Here is a 15049-nt window from a genome sequence, read left to right on the forward strand (position 1 = left end):
GACAGAAGAAAAGTCTTTAGCGTTACTTATCTCTAAACTTCTTTGTTTGATAATTGATGATCACTGTGTGACAAGTGTGGGCGAGTTGGTAGTTGTAATAGGATAATCAATATACTTTTAAGTCCCTTTGAGTAAAATGTAAATAGTGGACTTAAAAGTAAACACATTTGAATGGGTCAGGTCAGTCAGCACATGTTGAAAGATTTTATCTACGTACATTGTTTTTTTTGTACGTTCATTTTACTGCTTAAGGCCGCAGTGTCCCAATTGAAGGAAAATTCTCTGCTTGGCCGAGGCACTTAAAAGGTCCCTCCCTAAATTCTTTCAAAAAGAGGGCTCTGTGTGGGCCAAGAAATTGTGGGATTGTTTTAAGTATGGCCAAGGATCATCTCTGTAGATTCAGGGGTGCCCATCTGGGGTAAAAGCAGACAAAAATGTGATTGAAAATTTGTCAGAAGAGCCTCAGAAAGGTGAGGGACGTCATTTGAAAAATGGCTGCTGAGAAGACTTGGGAACATTCACTTTTTGGGGGGTGAGTTTGTTTTTGGCAGATAATTTAAGAATTCATTGGTTAATAACCTACTAAAAATTGAAAATCAGATGAAATCTGAAGGACCAAACAACACATTGTTTTTTGTTTGAGAGGCCTCAGGGACTTCAGTTGCCTGCCATGAGGCTCCAAACTTGGTTGATTTTACACATTTTCAATGAGCTTGAATTGGTTCAGTGCACCCTTAAAAGCTTGCATGCGAAGTTAACTTTTCAACTGTACACATGGAAACAGTCAAATAATCAGCATTACATTGCTTTTTCATTTGTATGTGTGTGCGCATGTGTGTGTGTGTATGAGCCTCGGCCTGCCCTGCATTGAGGGGATGTTCTCTTTTGTCAGGAAACTTATGTCAGGGACTGATTTATGGAGGCAAACATTTGTCCCCATATCGAATTTGTTCCCATAACCTGTAGATCGTTCAGTGTAATGTGTGAATTCCTCACAAAAAAAGTACTGGTGTTGGTACACGTACATGCGTGCGTGTGCTGTTGGCATTTCTGAATGTAAATTCAGCACTGTGACAAGATGGAGTGCCCTTGCAAAATGGTCGGGCAACTCCAAAATGTCATTTCCAACTCAGACAGTCTGACACAAATCTTGAAGATATACAGGTAGAAACAGAAGGAAACCATCCACCTCAATTTCCACATGCATCAATTTCATCAGCAGCGTAGCTGTGGATAGAGTAAACCTCTCTACGCTTATCAAATGGATATTTATTAAACGGATCTCTGGCATTTGCTAGTTCCCAGTCACAAAAAGCAAAACAAAAAAACTTAGTCATCCAATCTCGTTGCCACGTGAGTCATTGTTTTGTGTGTGTGCAGCAACAAATACAGTGATGATGTTTCATTTTGTATGGATTGGCAATAATTTAATTTATTTCAGTGTCTGGGTCATCTGTTGAATCAATAGTGCATCCAGTACATTTACACCGTACATGTACACAGACTCTGGGAGTTTCTAGCAAATGTTTCTCTGTAAAAGTTTTCCAGAGAAACCTCAATGTTTTTCAATGACAAAAACTCTTCTGTAATGATGAGGACTGTTAATAATGAGAAACCAAATAACACACCTGTTTCAAAACAACAGCAAACAAAACAAAAATCATATCAATTACATTTTTCCTGCAACTAATGATCTCAAGACCTTCTGATCCAACAGAGTTTGGCCAAAAGTTCGAAACCATAAAGTAAAAAAAAAAAAAAAATTCATCAAAAGGATGTTTGTTTACGGCTCAAATCTACAAATTTCCAACAGAGAATTTATAATAGTTGGTGCCATTGAACAATGAATCACTATGGGACAAGGTTTCAAAGTACACTGTAAAAGCATGCAGTAATAGATGTTTGGAGACTTCCTAGTCAAGTCGAAGGTACAATCCAAAGAATGAATACAGGTACATGTACCTGCTGTCTAAAAATATCCCTGACACACATTCCCCTGGAAGATCTGCTTGACCATCTCCTGTCCGACTTTAGCCCTTCTGGCAATGACCCCCATCCCACAGCGTCAAGTCACACTGACCAACAGTCATCTCCGCATCTTTGATTCCCACATGTCCGTCTCTGAGCTGTTCCTCATATTATCGAGTCTCATCAGTATCTTGGGCATTATCTGCCCCATCTTGTCTCTCAGAGGTAGGTCGGTATTGACTTGGGTTTTGCTATTAGGCACCAGATATGAAGTGCCCATGAGGTGCCCTTTGGTCGGAGTCAGGGGAAAATCTGATTGATCAACCAATTATACCAGTCAGTTCTGCACATCCAGGGCTGGCTCTTCATGGGAAATCTGCTATTATCAAAGGCGTTCTCAACTTCCTTTCTGGTGCCAAGAGAGAAAATGTCTGCTCTGGGTCATGTTTCTTTAAACTCCATCCAAAGATGGCAGTAAATTGGTCACATTTGCTTTGGATTGAGAGAGTGCTCATGTCAAAATTTAGCACCTTGACAGTGTAGCCAATTAGTCTGTCAAACTTAGTATTGATGATCTGAAAATTCATGATTGAGTGACATACATGTAGTGATGATTTTGGTTAAAGTCATGCAAAATGTAAAAATGTGCACAGCCTACCTGCTCACCTGTTCATTAAACAAAACTAACACCAAGAACAATGAATTCATGTACATGTATGCAGATCACGAATACTGTACAAGAATACTAAAATCAATCACATGACAGGTGCTCAACCAATAGGAATGGGTAAACTGTCTCACAAGCTTGAATTGTTCAATGTACCAGTTCATATTCTGCACTGATCTACTGGTACCGTACCTGTACACTATCCCTAAAAGTCCCAAATCCTCCGATTTCAATAGGATTTTCCCTACATTACACCCTAGGGGTTGGGGTTAAGTACTGCACACCAGTAACTTGAATTGTGTGTGCCCATTGGTGTCGAAATACCAAATTAGTTCACAATGAATATCTGCCGATAATTGGGTCTTGTCATCCTGTTGAAACACATTATGAACCAGTAATTTTAACATTAATTACATACTGTAAAGGTACAGTGTATGAGGTACATGTACGTGTACATGTTCAGTCAGAATGTTCTGACATACATGTAAGTAGGGGTCTGCTCTCACTGTAAAAACAAGCAGACTGGACAGACAAAAAAAAAGTTGACTTGCAATACAGTTGTGTAGTTCACTCTCAATCCTGAGGAAATTGGGGGGCTTTTTCGGAAGTGTAAAACAACAAAGAAGGAAAGAAGAGAAAAGAAACACTCCTAGCCTAAGGACACTGTTCTGTAGGTACGGCATGCATATGTAACATGTTTAGGAACATTACTCTACACTCAAACAAGCCACAGAATTAAGCGTGTCTAAACTAATCACAAGTTACATGTACATGTATGTGGGAGTATATTCTCTCTGCCCAATGACGTCAGTGCGGTGATTTATATCTGATTTGCCAGACAATGTAATCTGCCGTGCATGCAGAAATGAGTTATTTGGGGAAACCAAAAAAAAGAAAAAAAATGTGACTCCAATAAAGCAATGGAATGGGCCATCTTGTTGTCAACTCCTGCCTTTCTATTTCTATTGAATTCTAGCTTCTCATGTGATTACTAAACACACAAATCTTGTGTCTAAAACCCAAACACGTATACACACAATGTTCCTGTACATGTACTCGTATCCATGTATGTACATGTATACAAAGAATGAATTTGAGAATTTCATGATCAAGGTTGAACTTTACTTGTTATTTTTGTCTTTACTTTAAACTGAAAATAATTGCTTGGCTTGTTTTTTTCCTTTCTGACTGATACCTATACTTGCTAGTACCATGTTGAGTGAGTCGGGGTGGGAACCACTGGGAAACAGGAGTGGAGTCCCTCTACCACATTGTGACTATTACGTTGTAGCTCAACTAATTCACTGAGCATTTTTTGACAGAAACCTCTGGAATCCTCCATTAAGCAGGAAACCAACAGGTGGATGTTCACTTATTTGTATTAACCTTTAAAGGTATCAGGCTGTGTGTAAAGTAACTGTGGCTGGGCTCTTGTCTTCCTCAGTCCAGCAGAAACCCTTCCAAACATCCCAGTAGACTTTGAAGGATCTTGGAAAGGCATAAGGTAATGAGAAAGCATGCCACTTTTTGGAAGTGATTTGTTTCACTGTGGGTTGTCTGTCTGCACACTTAAGCTCAGGTTTTAGGTATCAGGGTATTCGCATGTGCCCTGAAGTGGAGAACAGGACATCTGAGTTACTAAGATTGTCCATGTACACATGTAACAAAACAAGATACATATGTCCAGAATGGCATTTTAGGGTGTCGAAATAACACCCACACATGCCGCTGGCTGAAACACTGCTTCAGCACTGAATAACAAAACATTCTAAATTTAAAGGGCTCTACGGCATTTCCCTGACTTGGCTGTTTGGCAGGTTTCTCAGTGTTTGCAGCAACATCTAAATGGATCACACAGAACAAGACAGCACAAGACCACATGGACAGCTCTTTTTCAGGAACACTTACAAAGTATGTGCAGCCTTCAATGACCGTGATTCTCGAGGAGAAACTCTCATTGTAAGCCTCTATTTTCAGCGTCCTGTCACGCCAATTCAGTGAGTTTTTCTGGATGAAGTAGATGAAATCCACGCCCACGATCTGGAAGTTCAGAGAGAAGGGAAACCAAACCTTCTTCATCGATGAAAATATTAGGACAAGGACACGACTTGAACGGCAGCCTTACCTTTTGGAGAGAAAGTATGGTTGCTCACCTTACTACATGGGACATTTTACCTCAGCCTTTGGTGTGTAGCCGCGATGAATTTTTCTTAGACACAGTTTTTTTTTGCAACTTAGTACTTTCCTTCATGTATGAACACTCTTTTACATTCCCATTAAATTTTGGTTAAACATACTGAAAAGTGCTCTTTTCAAATACTTAAAACTATCCATGCTTTCCTGAACAACTGAGGGCGCTGGTACTCTAATGTCATCCAAGGAAGACATAGTTCATGGCCTAGGTTTTTCTATTAAAAAATGTGAACCCAGAATTTACATACTGAAAACATTTCTGAGGAAAGCATTGGTGCTCACTTATTGCTATGCACATACACAACGATGAACTAGCAAAAAAAAGAGAAAAATTAACTCCAGCAAAATCTATAAAAATGTACAACTTACTGTACAAACTAATGTAACATTTTCTTCCTAGGATGACATCACAGTTTTGCTCATAAATATAGAAATACTCATTAGCATGAAAACCAAGAAGGCAGCAAAATACCCTTTGAAAGAGTGAAACAAATGTTGAAAATAAGGTTAACTGAGGCACAAAGGTGCATTTTGAAGATTTCTATTAACACAAATTGATTGCAGTTACCCTTTAAGTCTCTGACAACTGTACAGGTGCATACATGTAAATTGAGCATATTACTTACACGTACATGTACATATGTTTGTACGTACATGTATGTACAGCTACAAATTTCTTTAGTTACAGGATTAAATAGAGGAGAAAAGGGTGGTCGCAAGGTTATTGCTAAAAACATAAAAATACATGTATGCTTATCTGCAGAAAACAGATCAAACAAAAAGCCATTAAATATCACTGATGAACAGCCAAGTTAATTCATGGCCGTAACATGTAAGTTAGCTTTGCTTTGGACTTTTTTTGCCCATATAAAAAAAATGGCAAAACACATTTGCTTGGCTGGTTCATCATGTTCACAACTTCAAATAAATCCCCTTAAAAGTATGTAAGTGGGTGTGTTTCTCATATTGTTGCACTATTCTGGTCAACAAAAATGTCTGGTTACAATATAAGTCTGGTCACTTGAGACTTGACTTCAGGTGCCGGGATGCATGCATCTCATACCCATAGCTACCTACAGTATGCTGGGCTTTGTATTTACATGTAATGAAGGGGGCATCAAAGTTTTCTTAATAATTTTACAAAAAGTACCCAATCTCATCGGTGGTCAATTCAGATAAACTGAAATTTTCACTTTCAAAATCAGGCACATGTCAAGAAATTTTCTAAAAATATGATTGTAAAAAAGGCACTTTAGCATGTTCATTCTCCAAAAAAGACAACAGTCATCACTCTTTTGTAGTTTTAATACTTTGGTTGCACACCAAACTCCACAGGATGAAATCAAATTCAGAGAAAGGCAAATGCAGGAAACGAAATTCCGTTGAACTGCTCATGGCAATGAACTTTTTGCCTTCAAAGACCTCCTGATACAATACGCAGTCAAAGCAGTCAATTCAAGGGAACTATACCAAAAAGGTCAAACTTGCAGTTGGTACTTTGACTTACATGTAGAAAAGAGATATCACGCCATTATTACGTGAACAACGCATGAATAAATTCAAAAAGAAAAGAATAAATGTTTATGCCGCTGATTGATTACAGGTGGGCATGGTTCACCACTACTTTGGATTATTATTCGGGATTCAAAGTGTCAAGACCCCAAAACATTCAAAGACTTTTCATGACTTCCACAATCATTATGTGCAATTCTACAATGCTGGCAACATGCTTGAATGTGATTAGATCACGCTCCTTTTACGTGACATAGCGGGACTTTGACACAACAGTCCATGATTCGCAGATCAGCACGCTCAATGCAACATATTGAAATGTCCTGAAAAATGCAACATTATACAAGATGTAAAAGATAAAAATTTAATGACAGTATTCACTTTTCTACAAACATTTAATAAGTTTTCAAGGAATTTCATCTTGTACAATATGGCTCTCTCAAAATGCCTCTATTCTGCAATGGAGTAAAGCTAATTGTTTTCAAAGTTCTGATGGGCTTAATGACATATTTTTAGGGGTGATCATATCCGGATGGTAATACCCAACAGCCATTGGTCAACCCACCAAAACTTTTAAAAAATGAAAGATGAGGAAATACGTTTTAATGTAACATGTGTCCTGAACACTTCTATTTTTTTGGAAGTGGGAATATTCATCACTGTTGTCTGCAGCAGCTTATTTAGCAGACTTGGTGGACGGCAACCTTAATAAGGAAAATATTCTAGATGTAGCTCTACTGCCTACACTGCGATTAGCACGGGGAATTCAATCCAGCCAATATGGGGATTTAATCCCCAACACAAATGACATTACACAAGCATGTACTCAAGTGTTTATCAGTTTTCAATCTTTCTTTTTTCCCCTCTCGTTACACTATGGTACAGATCTGGAATAGATTGTTGCCTGGAGAGTCAAATCCTAAAACGTTAAATTCCCACAAGCTTACCAGAAGACTCTTTGTTCTGGTCAGTTACAATTTCTTTTTTTGACAAACACTGTATGTAGAATTGGTTTGTGAGAATAAAAGATCTTTTATGCTTCCAGATGGCAGGTCAGTCATCAATCCCTTCTGTTTTTATTACACTGGGGCCACCAAAAATATTTCTCAGCAACACATCACTGACAAGTCTTCTGTAAATGCAGGAATCTTTGGTGAAACTGAAAAATTGTAGATTTGGATGCACTGAATTCAAGTAAATCTCTCAAAAAATACTACCCAAAGAGATAATTAAAGAAGAATCCTCAATGTGCATTGTAGGAACATGCACACCTGCGTAATGAAATTCCTTAGCCAGGAAACTTAACGAATTGACAGAAAAGCCACAAAACAACCGAGAAAGGGGGGAGAGACGTGTGCAGACATATATACGCACATCACGATTGCTTCTTTCAGTGACACATGTAAGAAGCAGTCTTCCAGGTGAACAAATACTTAAAGCCTACATCTCGGCAAAGTTATCGCAGCTGCGTAGATGTTGGAGAAAAAAATGAACCAATGATGACACAGCATTGCCTTATGTAAATGTGCATGTATGTACATGTAGCTGGTTTCCACTGAGCTGCTAAGTACACAGAAAGTGGCAACCATTCAGGCAGCCACGCCATCACGCCATGCACACTTTTTGCTGGTCACTGGTTTGTGGAAAGTTCTTGGTTTTTAACAACTGGTTGCAAACCTGCTTGGTAGGATGTTCCCTTTTGCAGCACGTAACGTACCTTTTTCAGCAGGTAGGGGGCGTCCATGTTGAGTTTGCAGCGTCTCTCTACAACGTGTACGGCTCCATCTTCGCTCTTGTACTCTGACAGAATCTCACTGCCCAAGAAGATTGGTATCATCTTGCAAGTGGGGAACCGCTTCTGGTATGCCTACCAAACAAGATGGAACAATGGCATTATGGTTTTTGAAATTCAATAAACTCCTATGATAAAATCACTTCCGATGCAGTGTCAAAAACTTTTTCCAATTGATTTTCGAACAAATGTTTCGTTTCACCATGTATTTGACGTTCCCCAGAAAAAATAACATGTGACTGCATTTAACACTGGGAATACTTGAATAAACTTGCAGTATTATTTTACATCTAGGGACCTTAGTCTTGCCAAAAGTAAGTAAATACATATCTCAAAATCAGTCCATTGTCAGCTTTGGAGGGATTGGACTTAAGCTCGTACGGGTTTGGCTGGATTTCAATGTGCTACCAATACTTTTTTATTACATACTATTAAATGTTTTTATCTGTGGTTGTTATTTACTTTTATCTAAAAAGTAAAATGACTTTCTTCGTCAATTCTATCTTTTAACACTTTACCCCGTAAATAAATGTTTTAAAGTGTTAGACTTGTTAACGCAGAAACAAAAAAGAACAATTATCAGAAGAAAACTCACTAAAAATAATGTTCAGAATTAACATTTACCAATGTTTGATAAATATTCAGACAATCTACCAGTAACTTTGAGCTATTAAAATGGCAATCCAATGACGAAAGTCAATAAACTCTTATTGCCTGCTCAATATTGATACCCACATTCTCTCTTTTTGACAGGGATGCTCTCTCCACATAAAAACTTCATGCAAAATCTGAATGAACAGTGAAGCGGCATCCCACGTTTTGTAACCAACCTGGCCGCTTTGAAAGAGATCAATCAGATGCCACATTGTGAGGGTCATGTTGCTCAATATTTCTGCTACCTCAAAAATCAATACCCATTGAAGGTGTGTTGTTTACTTCTGCTGGGACCGGAGAGACATAAATGTACATGTACGCACTAATCATGGCTTACAAGTGTTTTAATTCACCCTCAAAAGGTCCAACTTTTGCTCCCAACAACCGGTATCGGCATCACTGAAAAACTTCAGCTCAAAATGTGGCATCTAATTTAAAAGAGCTACAGAAACGAGGCCTTGGTTGTATGCAAGTCCTGTCTATCACACTGCCCAAAACCTGATATGTACATGTACATGTACATGTACCTATAACCTCTGTCACATATATTTACTGGTAGTGTGTATAATGAATGACGAGTACATGCCTGTGGAGGGAACTTCTGTCAACAACATGCCAAGGTACCCAGATATTTCAGCAGCACTTTCCCTCTTGGCTCTGCTCTTGAAGAACTAATCTGCTTTTCAGAATGTTTACACTATCTGTCTGACTTTGCTCTAGGTGACAGTTATTACTTCCATCCTCCAAATTTATGAATTTGCTTATGCACTAAATTTTTTTGGTTTTTCTCGATTACCTGAAATATGAAGTACATATACTTGGCATATCTACATGTACACCTCTACTCTGAGCTTCATACATGTAGGAATATCCCATCAAGGGAAAGTATAAGAATTCCACAGGCATTTATTGCCTACGAAGGACTAAGGACCCATTAAGAATACCAATTTAATACAAAGAATATAATTATGCGTACTAGCATGCTCAACAAGCATGACATGAATTCATTCAACAGTGCAGTATTCTGAGCTACCTGCATGGCCGACCATGCATGTGTGTACTGCATGTACAAAATGTACATGTACAGGGCATGCTGACACTGACCATAGAGCTACAACCTATGCACTGACAGGCAGTTCCTGGCTAAAACCCACCCACACCACCCGGTCCAGCTTTTGTTTGGTAGATCACTGATGCGGCCTTCACATATGAACCTAGGGCCAGTTCAAATTTTGTGTACCAGGTGAGACGAATGGCTGCCTTTCTGGCCTGATTCAGTGCGGTTCTGAATTGCATCAAATTCAAAGCACTGGTTTTGATGATTTATCCCGGTCACTGTGTAACAGACTTTCTAAATTCAAGTAAATAAGGCCGAAATTACCGCAGTGGTGGCTTTCAAATGTGATTTTATATATCTTTTTGCGATTGATTTGGCAGACATGGGAAAGATAGAAATTGTATACATACGCACAATTCTAATGTTATTTTATAACTGTGTGTGTATATTTTTACATCTAGGTATACATCTCTTGTTATTCGTGTTTATTTGCGTACTTACACAAGACACCATTTTCTTTTAGCAGGAATACAACCGATAAATATGATGTGATTTTCAGACAATTTCCCCAAGAAGTACCTGTTGTGTCAATCTGCCAACATTTTCCACCGACAGTATTGTGGAACCCAAAGGCATGCTTTTGGAAATTTACAATTCTTAATTTGAAAGGGCACTGATAGAGCCCTACGTAAAGGAAGTAAGAGTGGCTTGGCAACCTTCCTTCAGTTCTACAAAATCCTCCAAAATGTCTGGGCTTGGGTGAAGAATTCACTTGTAGGTTTTGCTTTCACAAGGCAATTTATCAATAGGACATGAAAGAAAATGTGCTTTGTCTATCTTCATTTACATATACCCAATGATATCATCCTAAGAGATAAAAATCACCACTGTCAGTGCTTGTGATGAGATTCAGGGTACAAAGATATCCACTCATCAGCTGCTTACTGTGAATAATTTCATAACTACAGCCTCACAGTGTTGCACAGAACGTCCTTCTGACAATGCCATGGCCATTGTCACTGTTACATGAATGGTCAAGCACTCCTTGCCACTAAATAACTGCACATGTGCAGTTGTACAGGTACATGTATGTTTGTGTTAGGCGGCTTGTTCTAAAGTACCATCACTGCTCATACTGAAAGTTTTTTCAAAAGGGGGCTACTAAATTACTCCAGAATTTGCTACATTTGTTCATGTACATCTACATGTAATTGAACCCTTCTGTTTGAATGTCTTTGGTCTTCAAGGGAAAAGGAAAACAAACTCAAGACACCATTCGAACCTGACTGTGCACAATGCATGTAAGTTGCTGTAACACAATGCAGAGCCATACGAGTGGACTTTAGAACACATCAGTTTGTTGGCTAACTTGGAAAATGTTTGCACAAACTATTCAAAGTCAACCAGTCAAGAGGAAGAATTCTGACAACTCAGCGTGGCATTTTGTCTGTGAAAAGGAATCACACCATAATTTACGGATGCAACACTTGCAAGTTAATAGTTAATCAAGGAATTCTGAAAATACATGTACATTGTATAACAATATCCAGTGCAGACTTGCAGGGTTTCATTTCGACACTTATCAAGAGTGCACCTATGAGCTTCTCCTTTTTTTTTCCTCTGTGCTTTCTTGGAGGTTTGCAGTGGAAAGATTTTTTAAGGTACTATGGAAAAATAACCTTTTTTTCTGAAATGTGCAATCCACTCAAAAGACAAGAATACTTTTCAAACAGTTGTCACCAAATCCTGAGTTTGGCCAATCAGTGGGGGAAAAATTGCAGTGGTGAATCTTGACTGGAAACTATTTAATTCGATGCATGAACAGTAACAGTGGTCCCAACTACGCCTGGAATAATCCTCACCACATCTGCGTGATTCCCAACAATAGTGCTGTTACAGTTAAATTTGCCATTTATTCAGCATCATACTAATAACTAATTCCACTCAAGTGTACATGTAGTTGGAGCCACTGCCACAATAGTTGGGGCATAGTACGTTGTTTAACTGTCCATGCTCACATTTCCTAAATCTTCAGCTTACTGCATAAAAAAGCAGTGGATCTGTATCCCACATTTTAAAAGGCTTCAGAACCAGTAACAACAACGTGTCGTGATGCATCAGTAATCAACATTGGGCATTCGGGAAAAATTACACAGGGAAAAAAAATTCTCCAACTTTATGAATAGCTGAATAGTAAAATTACAATTCATTTGACAAAGAAGAAAAATTATGGCCATGACTACCTGTATGTTGAACTAAACATATGATCTTAAGATACATAATCCACGACACCATGGAGGTCTTTCCATCACATATCCCTCAGGCTCAGCTGCTGCTAAGTTCACTCCACAAGTAAATTAACTGGACTGCTGTACTTAGATTAAGCCTACCTACAGAACTGTGGGGTTTGAGGTCTGCCACGCTCCTTCGTGGGAGTGTAGTGGATGTTGAATCTCACAGTTCTGAGGGTAGATTAAAACCCCCACCTAAATAAATTTGCTACAGATGTCGGTCATGTCTACAGCACAGCCAGAGCGTGCTTAGCTGGTACATGAATACATGTTTATCATTGCATGAATATATCAAAAATATATATCACTGCTGGGCGTGAACGATTGATCAGCATGATAACTTGATCTCTGCCTGATGAGTCCATCTTATCGCACAAATTGTTGATAATTCCACTATTTGCCAATCACCTTTCCTTTCAAATTCACAGTTCAAATCAGAAGGTTGTGGAAGAATGTTCAAAAAATGGAAGTAAATGTGAGATTTCATACAAAAATCGAGCAATCATGCAGAACGATTGGGTGATCATGCAGATCAGCTGATCATCATTATCACATCAAATCCAACAGCAAAGAACTGCAGACTGACTGAGCGGTGCTCAGACAGGTTGACCATTTGCCAACTGGATTCAAAACAACTTGACTGTTGAGACAACTCGATCGGTGGGACAACTCAACCATCTGTGCCTCAACAACTCAACCATTGCGACATATCATAGATTGAGACAAGTTGACTCGTAATGTGATGGCTGAATGTTTTCTTCAAATTGAAAAAATAGAAAGGACCAAGGGACAGATTCACTGTCTCCCACACCAGCACCTGTGCACCGTGGACTGTGCGCCACACCACCGTGCATTCTGCATCGCTGTCGCGGCCACGCTGGTAGAGCAGCCAACGTGCCGTCCACCAGTCTTGTGCATGCTGCATCACCTGGTCTCTAAGCACGCTATGCCCGGTGAGTCGCAACATAACACAATATGCAATCTCCGTTAACTGCCCAAAACTCTGTCATGTCTGTCGTGTACATGCCTTGAACAGTTGTCTTCACTCTTCACGGACGACTTGGTAAACGGTCAAAATGTCCCGCCGGTCAAGTTGTCTCAACGGTCCAGTTGTCATAGGTCGAGTTGGCAAACAGTCGAGCTGTCCAAAATCAGACTGACATGAACAAAGATTGTATGTGGCACAAGATGGCGAACTTCACCATGAATACACGTAAAACGTTGTAATCGCATGGGTGCCATTTGAGCAAGCGATATGCCTGCGCAATGCACATTAATGCACAGGCACCGCAGCAGGCACGTGCACCTGGTGAGCCTGCGGCTAAGCATTACCGTAAACTGTGCAGGCGTATCGCTTGCTCAAATGGCGCCCATGGTAATTACATCTTTTGGGCAGAGTTATCCATCTTGCGCCTTCGGCGCTATACAATCTTTGGATATGACCATGACTGACCATGTTGAGTGAAGTTGTGATTTTTTCTTTAATAAATAATATAATAGGCTAACCATGATGAAAAAATTAAGATCAAAATAGGCCAATGACTCTGTGTATAATTTGTATTCAGTTACAAATGGCACCAATTCACCGACATGACTGGGAATACATACCGCCATAACGAGCTCGAACGGGTGTTTGTACACCCTCACCGGAGATTTGTACTGCTGAACCATCTTTCCGTCAACTGCTGAACGACCGATACATGAAAATTGTGGAAAGAATTATCTCAGAATCTCAACATAACTCATTAGTTTGATGTCTTCGATTCAAAGCTCGTGTGCCGACATCCTGGAATAATGGAATATCCACATCGACACCATCATTTCCGTTAATAGGCCAACAAAAACGTTAAATTCCGCACGAATGACAAATCGCGTTTGTCCTCTCTGTCACTCAGCTTGAGTCTAGCGCCTACGCACAGCAGCCGCGCGTCGCTCTGCGCCTCCGCACCGTAAAACACGGATAGACGTCCGGATACCTAGCACGCCGGTTGCCAGCTGAATTCGTGTGTGACGTCACAAATAAAGTAGAAAAGTTTGTTGACCTTGTCATGTTCTTGTTTACATTATATTAACTAGAAATTCCTTGTTTACATTTTAGTGCTTTCTCAATTTTTCAGCGTACCAAACTCATACGAAAGAATGGTTTTCAACATTATTGTAAACATTTGTAAACTTCTATTACTTTGCCACTCTGTCAGGTACCGAAAGGGTGCCTATTTTAAACTGTGCATTTAATTCCAATGGACGGACAATATTTTACAGCGCAGAACCCACGTGTGTAAGAACATTTTAAAGAATATGTTAAAATCAACAAGAAAACTAAACATGAACGCACCTTGATTCATTTCCCACAAGATATATGACTGATCCGTAACAAGTTCATGTATTCCTGCCAAGTATTAGGAAAGCAAGAGTTAAAATGTTAACTACAGCCAATTTGTATTTATTTATTCATCTTTTTTATTTGCTCTTGATTTTCCTGGGTTAAATCAGCTCAACTTAAGCTGATTTCCACTGATACCCGACAGTTTTAGTAAAACAAGCTCTTACCGTAAAAATGAATAAAAATGTAATAAAAAATGTCAAGCTGGAAACAGCAAACTGCGATATAAAGATAGAGAGAAAAACCAAAATCCATAATGCGCTAGTACCTTACTGGATTACAAGTGAAATAAATATACACAAATAATTCTAGACTAGGCAAACTTAGAAAAGCAACCCCCCCCCGAAAGCTTCCGGCAGCGAAATATAGCAGCGATAAAAAAGTGAGACGAACAGGGGTGCAGTAGATAGAATAAGAGAAAAAATTACTTATTATCGCTTCAGTTATCCAGCTCTGTTTGTATCACTGTCACTTTTGCCTGAGAAAATGTTATCCTCCAGTAACGTACACAGAAATTTTTTTAGGATACGAC

At 39.2% G+C, this 15049-nt stretch overlaps 1 protein-coding gene across 3 annotated transcripts in view; it reads right to left on the minus strand.

The window, feature by feature from the left end:
- LOC110980253 (SEC14-like protein 1) overlaps nt 1-14998 on the minus strand; it is a 46751-nt gene extending 31753 nt beyond the window's left edge. Inside the window, exons 1-4 of one of the 3 annotated variants that reach the window (XM_087138736.1) lie at nt 14946-14998; nt 14470-14523; nt 8058-8207; nt 4544-4675 (exon numbers count right to left, since the gene is read on the minus strand). In XM_087138736.1, coding sequence (XP_086994862.1) covers nt 4544-4675; nt 8058-8177 — 252 coding nt within the window. In that variant the 5' untranslated portion in view covers nt 8178-8207; nt 14470-14523; nt 14946-14998. Of the gene's footprint in view, nt 1-4543; nt 4676-8057; nt 8208-13742; nt 14076-14469; nt 14524-14945 lie in introns of those variants that run through there. The other 2 variants (XM_022236765.2, XM_087138737.1) reach the window with 2 other exon arrangements.
- Between the last annotated feature and the right edge of the window lie 51 nt (nt 14999-15049).

The sequence above is a fragment of the Acanthaster planci genome, linkage group LG07, assembly GCF_054643075.1.
Source record: "Acanthaster planci isolate LZ-2023a linkage group LG07, COTS_SCS, whole genome shotgun sequence".
Taxonomy (NCBI): domain Eukaryota; kingdom Metazoa; phylum Echinodermata; class Asteroidea; order Valvatida; family Acanthasteridae; genus Acanthaster; species Acanthaster planci.